Source organism: Egretta garzetta, unplaced genomic scaffold (assembly GCF_000687185.1).
Source record: "Egretta garzetta isolate BGI_Z169 unplaced genomic scaffold, ASM68718v1 scaffold51, whole genome shotgun sequence".
In the NCBI taxonomy this organism is placed as follows: domain Eukaryota; kingdom Metazoa; phylum Chordata; class Aves; order Pelecaniformes; family Ardeidae; genus Egretta; species Egretta garzetta.
The window spans coordinates 4,420,794-4,428,104 of NW_009258549.1; the positions used below are offsets into that span (position 1 = coordinate 4,420,794).

Consider the following 7,311-nt stretch of genomic DNA (forward strand, 5'->3'; position numbering starts at 1 on the left):
ACCCTAATTTAACTGTCTGAGGAGTGCATGCACTAGTAGGGAACTCAGTTCTGCCTCTGTATAAAGGTGCCCGTTCCCAGATCTCTGCTGAGCCAACAAACTGCTTTTAGCCTGTACTGGTATTTGACAAACAAGCAGCCTCTGGTTTTCAGCATGCATACGGCTAATAGCCTAGAACACAATAGTTGGTTTCCAGTTACAGCAAGGAAGGCTTTAACTTATTCACAAGAACAGGATAGCGAGTCAAATAGCTTAGTAGGTTTTAGAAAGGGATTGGATGTTTGCATGGTGAAACAACATCCACAGCCGTATTAGCTGGGATAAGGGTTACAAGCTCAGCGATCCTCACGCTATGGGACAAAATGATCAGTGGCTGGGATCACAGGCAGACAAAAGCGATAGTCGCTCCCTGAAGCTCCTTGCAGCAAGGTCACATGGCCATAAGCAGACACTGTCAGAAACCAGATAACCCATTGTGCAGTTCTAGCTGGGCTAATCCTGCATGTCCCCAGAAAGCTCCAGAGAAGCTAGGCACAGAATGAACCAGAGAGAAATCCTTGTTATACAAAAAAAAAAAAAAAAAAAAAAAAAAAAAAAAAAAAAAAAAAAAAAAAAAAAAAAAACCAACAAAAAGAGGAAGCTTTATTGGTATGCATCCTACAGAAACGGTTACAAGAAAGGGCCTTGGACTAATCTGTCAAAGAAAACATGGAACAGCTGTGCTCTCCCTAGGAAGGCACCAGCCATGAGCAGGTTCCTTACAAAACAGGGCAGCATGGAAATATACTGGAGGAAGGGAGGCGGAGGGAGCGGACACATGGGATTGGCACTCTGTTCCTCAATACTGATGCGTGGGGCGACTTTAAACAATTGAGAGGAGGCTGGGTAAGAACAACCGCAAGGTGTTTCCCCACACCAGAAATGGCGTTTGCTTTTTACTGAGCTGGTCTCCTCCATGTGTAAATACTTGCCCACCAGGGTTTTTATAGCAAGCTGGGGCAGCTACTAGCATTGCTTCTGAAAAGGCAAGAGACAGTAATCCTCATTTGCTCTTTCTGATAGCCAGTTCTGATCAGGTTTCAGTCCCCACTCAATCTCTTACTTCTCCAACCCCAAGTATACTACTGAATTTGTACTGCTTTAGAAAAAAATACAACAGGTTTTCAATAACAGTAGAAGTCCAGAGATGTTCCAAGACCCTCTTGCCAACCTGACAGGAGGTATAGCCACGTACGGATAGGATCACCTCTTCTTGAAGCCATACTTTTTCCTTTCGTAGAAGAGATCTGTCTTGGAACTGCCCAGGTTGACGATCTTAGGGCAACCATCTCTCTGTAAGAAGAAAAGAGGATGCAAGTTAGGAGACGGACAAACAGAACATCATCATCACTTACATAGTTTTTGTACGTTCTGAGTTCCCACACTCCTCACCCTGTCCTCAACACACATTTTGCACACCTGTGCAGACAAACTGCCCTCCAATTCTGGTTATGACCAGCAAGAGTGGAACAGAGAAGAGGATGGATGCCTTTTTAACATTACTCTAGGACATTCTCTTCCTCAGGGTGAAGACGGAAAACAGCTCATGTAACATCAGCAGTTTAATGAAAAGGATGCTCAGTGTCTCAAGACTGGATTCTTTCTAAATTAGGATATGTAAGATTTATAGGACCCAGAGGAATAACCTTTCTCCCCTTAGCCAAAAAGAACCTTGTTGCTTTAGATGTCACCAAGCCATTCTCGTGTTTAGGGACCCCTCTCAGCTGTGACAGCAGAACTGAATCTCAGATTTCCTGCATCCTGGATTGATTACTGCAGAGGCTGTACAGTCATCTTGGGAGAGGACAGCTATTCACAGCAGCTACACGGGTAAGCTCTTGTACCTGAATTCCAGTAGACCTTGAGAAGCCACAAGAAAGCAAGAAGGGGAGTGGGGGAGAGCCACCTCAGAGGTGCGGCTGCAAACACAAATCAGAGATGTACCTCTCAGTGTACCAGGGAACATTTGCCCGTGGGCCACCTGAGCCCAGGATCTGCATAACTCAAGGGCAAAATGTTGGGGTTGGCAACAGCAGTTGCGAGGGGCCCAGCAGGCAGAGGAACACCGTGTCCTTGGCTGTTGTGGAAGCCTGACTGGATTAGATTTAGAAAGCCTCTGGGCAGATGTCAGCCGCTGTAGAAACAGCACGCGAACTGCCCCACCGATACCTGCTCCTGTGCAGGAGATCCAACCCAGTGGGGAGCGCCTGCATGGTGGGAATAACAGGGGAGGGGGGGAAGACATTATCCCTCCCCCATACACCTGCCACAACCCTACTGTCTCCTCATTTGATTTTGAACCTCAATAGTAGGACTCTTCCAAGCCTCGCCTCCCACGATCCAGGGAGTCTGTGACAATCTTGACAGCATTATTGCAGGGCTCTGTTCATTCTTCCACCTCCTCCTAAGAAGGCAGCATATGAGCACGCTCCTGCCCCCAAGAAAAGATTACTTTTTGCAACTCAGAGCTGTCCTCAGTGACAAAGTGGGATTTTGGCCCTTACCCATAGATCAAAGTGAGGTGAAACAAAACGTCATTCCTCTGTCCATCAGAACAAATGAACCAAGAGTAACCAGGCCATTTGCATCATGCCCAACAGCATTCCACCTCCTCCCTCCATTTCAGTATTTGCTTTCTTGCTTCACTATCTTTTCCAGTCTTTCTCTGCAGATGATGGAAGTGCTGTGATGGAAACCTTGGAGTGTTAGAGCTTCAGGTACAGAGCTCTCTCCATCTGCTTTTCTTATTCACATCGGCACCAGCTACCGTAATTGTGACAGGCAGCACACTTAACTTTTCTCAATTCGGGCACCCTACAGCTGTGCCAGCACTTTTCAGTCCCGTAAGTCAATCACATAAAATCTGCTGTTTCAGATCTGCAACTTCACATCTGCAATAATCCCTAACATTTGAGTTTGCTGGTACAGAACAACTGTCTTCACCCACAGCAGCCTTCACCCAGCCATCAAAATATCTTCAGTTCTGACTTGTCATTCTCCTGTTCCTCCAGCTCTACATTTTCTACAATCTGCCCTTGTAGGGCAGCTGGCTATTTCAGACCTGAACCAGGTATGGTAAGATACAGGTGAGCGTAGGTTATAAAAAATACCTGTTGGGAGTCAATATGAGTTGGTAAAAACAAAACCAAGAGTATTTTACTCATGACTTATCAAGCCAGGTGTCTTGGTTCCAAAGGCAAGTGAACAAAACTGCTACAACTTTCTCTACTACTTTCTCACAGCATTTCTGAAGTTGGAGGCAGCACCACCATCACAGCACTTATATCCATATTTAGGTACTAAGAAAGATTATGGTCCTGTCAGATCTAATGACTAAATTCAGATGAGGACCTGCCCCTGTCCTGAATTTAGCTGCAGGCCTCTAGAGAAAATGTGGGCACTGCAGAGAATTAAACTCAGCTCACTCAGCTGAGCATGTTCCTCTAAATCAATCTGAACCATTCTCTCAGCACATTCTCCACTGTCATTAGGGTGTGCTGGAAATGGCATTTGCAAAGCACCAAAACCCAAACAACCTTTAACAGACACTCTCACCACTATCAGGTCCATATTCTGGGGATATTGCAACTGTAAGCAGCATGTTCGTTGTAACAAATACCTTACAAGGGCAGCTGCCAGACTTCGTAGGCACAGGGGCTATCTTCCAGCACAAGAAGATTAAACAGCACTGACTATAGAAATAAGGGATCATTATACCAAAAAGTGTTGGCAGAAAAATAGATGTCTACAATACAGGCCATTTCACAAAAGAATAAAAAAAAAATTAAATCACATCCCACTGAAATTACACAAGAAACTTTAAGCTTGTAAAACACAATCAGTAGCGTAGACACAGGACACTAAGATCTAACTTTATGTTGTAATCCAAAAGAAAACACGGGTGGTGATTCCAAAGGCCTTACAGTACCATAGGTGCCCTTGGTCAGTAGCTGATAACGGACTTCTAGTGAGGAGCTGCTCCTACCACTGCCTTTGCAGTGTTTGCAACATCTCTGACCCTGATAAAACCTAGGCTGAGAGATCTAGCAAGGTAACAACTTCAAGCTATAATAAGCAGTGTGGGGAGGGAGCGAACCATGAATGTGCAGTGCAAAATAGTCCAAGATCCTTCGGGATGAAGAGAGTTACAAAACCTCAGAATGCTACGATACTTCAAAACGCTTCACAAACACAGGGAACTACCAACAGGGGAAGAAAGGTACGAGGTAATGAAAACCAGTGCCAATATTGGTAGTGGAACCCAAGTCTCCCATGTCCCAACGCTAATTTCACTAGCTCCAAGCCCCTTAAAGACAAGCATGGCTACTAAATAAAAACATAACCGATTCAACAGGAGACTGGATGACAACGCACATCTTTTTCCTGGATGGTACACTCCTTGCAGTAGTAGGCATCAGACACTCCTGGACCCCCGCAGATCACACAGCGCCCTTGGTACGAGCCGTAGTTACACTCATCACATATGCGCACGAGAGTGCAGGGCCGCACATAGGAGTCGCAGATCACACATTTGCCATCACCTGCAAGTACAGCAGAGCCTTTGGTTACAGAACGTCCTTTTCTCCACCCCCACATCGAAGAGGAAAAGCTTCCTAGTCAAAGAACTTGCCTGTACACTCAAAGACAATACAACTGAACTGCAGAAATTAATTTTGCAGGCACAGGGTGAAACTTAGTATTTGCACACAGACTTAAGAAGAACAAGGGCCAGTAGCCTGCAATATCCAAGTTCTTTTTTTCTTTTTTTTTTTTTTAGCATGCATTCACAATCAGAGAAGAAACCCAAAGTCACTTCTGTGATTAGCCAACACCTGCTTAGGTCATATCATTACTTTTACTGTAGAACTTTTCCTGAATTTTTCACTCGTGAAAAAATGCTGGACTGACAGGACTGTAGTGTCCTTACCTACACAGCAGCAGCAGTGTAAGCTTCTCCCACAGTGCCACATCAACAAAAGTCTGGAGTTACTATCCTCAAAGAGATGAGATAAGAGATTGTACTCGTGGTCCTTTTAATCCTTCATCTGTGAGAAGGCCAAAGAAAGGGCAAACTGGCATAAACAGCCATTTCACAAACGTTGCTCTTGCTTTCTCACAAGGAACTGAGTGAAACTCAAGTACTCATATCATACAGGCAGGCAGCCATCAGATGCCAGTGACAGTCTGTGCTGTGCTGGGCCTTATCCAAAGCACTGACCTAGGGATGAAAGGCTTCATATCCTGTGACCAGTTCTGAAGGCGTCTAATCCCAACTCCCACAAACAGCTCATCTAACCTGCTCTTAAATCTCCAGTGCGACAGCCCTCCACCACTACCAATGGAAATCTGTTTTACTGCTGAGTGCTCTTGAAAACAATCTTGTTGCTTCAGACTGTGCTTCTCCCCACTTTGCTTATTTTCATGCTATGTCTGAGTCACAAAGTAGTCATTTGTTCTGTTCCCCTACAAGAATCTAATGACAGATCATACTCTTTCATCTCTTGTACAGTTGAGCACTGGTATTTGATTCTGTGGGGTTTTTTTTTTTGCTCTAACTCTAGATGTCTGCTCATCCCCCTCCCCATTTCTTATTCTCCTGGATGCTGAAGGAAACCTTTCTCAAGGTTTAAGAAGTCAGATTTCAAAAATGCATTTTTTTTTTCTGCTTTGAAATGATCAGGCTGATCATTTTGTATTACAGATTACAAGGAATCAATCAAGAAGTCACTGTAGCCTCAGCTACTGGAAACACATTTACTCTAGAACAGCATGCATTTGTATGACAAACTATTTGAGCACGTAACTTTGTTAAGTATTCATTGATTTACACTTGCAACACACAAGTAACTCTTCCCATCTCAAAGAGTGACATCAAGTTCATGGTTAAAGCAAAAGTAGAATCCACTCCCCAAATCCAAACTGTATGCTCTAACCACAACACCATATTCTCAAGCAACTGTATGTAGAAGCTATACTTACATTTTTCACAAAGCCTTCCAATTGCTGTAAGAAGAAGGAAAAAAAAATTATTTGAGGCAGAAGCAGGAGAAAAATTGTAAATAACTACAAGCTTGAATGTAAAATAATTATCTTCTGCAGTGAGCAGTCTTTTTTTAAAAAAAAGTAAACCACAGAAACAGTTTGAGTATAAATACAAACATATTTATGATAAACAATATATGTCCTCCTAGAGACATTTACCGAGATCAAAGTTTAGAGGCACTGTGAATGCGCAATGATACACAGTGACCGTAAGAAAACCTACATTCTTTACTCCATTTCAAACATAGTCAGTGTACCTGACTGAAGGAAATCCCATATGTGAGTCTTGGCATAGCTTTTACATCCATTTTACTAAGACAAAAAAAACCCAACCAGTCAAGTGTTTATTTGATTTAAGGCAGCCCAAAGACCTTCTTCACTTCTGAACGTGAAGGGGGTTAAATATATCTTATAAGTATTGTCACTTGTCTAGGAAACTCACAACAATGATGTTAGTAACTTGGATAAATGCCATAAATATCAAGTTCTAAAGACCAGATGTCCACATTCACAAAAACTAAATATTGATTCAGTTGAAGTTTGAAGGTCAAGGGATTAGTCAGGCTGAAAATGATTTTTCAACATAGACTGTCAGCTGCGTTAACTATTTTAAAAAGAAGTTTCACATGGACAGTGCAGCTGAGTATTTTGTGTTTACAGTTCTTTCAGAAAACTGCAGGTTACATTTGCTTTTCAAAGGAGTGAAAAAAATATGGAAGAGGTATCTCGACTTCTAATCTCATATAAGACTTCTTCAAGACTTAGCAGGGCACATTCTGACCCAAGTGACAAGAATAAAGCTCATTATCTGTATACAGGTATAACCTGGAAGATAATTTTATCTTGCAGCCAGTAAGATGCTCCCAGCGCTGGCTGAAGCCTTCAGCTCATTCTCCTGGCTGCACTGGTATGGCCAACGCAACAGGAAGAAAGTACATCAAAACCATATTTTTCAACTTCACCTGCCTTCCCCCCCCACCTGAGGAACGAGGGGCTGCGGTTACCCACGCATTAAAGCCTTTCAGCTCTGCTGAGAGGGGCCCAGGAGCACCCGCGCGTCAGGACGGGCCCCCCGGGGAAGCACCCAGGGCAGGGCCTTCCTTTCGGAGCCCCCTCTCCCACCGCAGGGCAAGAACCCATAAACCACGGCAGAACATCAAAAGAAAAGTAAAATAAAATGGAGAGGGAGGGGCGAGGCGGGCGCCCCCCCCCCCGGCCGGGCCTAACGGC

The 7,311-nt window shown here is 43.9% G+C and overlaps 1 protein-coding gene across 1 annotated transcript; it reads right to left on the reverse strand.

Moving 5' to 3' along the window:
* Window positions 1–604: 604 nt before the first annotated feature.
* On the reverse strand, window positions 605–7,133 carry PHF5A (PHD finger protein 5A; the record flags this gene model as incomplete). The annotated part of the gene is made up of 4 exons (XM_035903194.1): window positions 605–1,332; window positions 4,414–4,580; window positions 6,019–6,042; window positions 7,061–7,133. Coding segments are annotated over 4 exons (354 nt in total), but the record flags the coding sequence as incomplete, so codon positions are not given.
* Window positions 7,134–7,311: the final 178 nt, after the last annotated feature.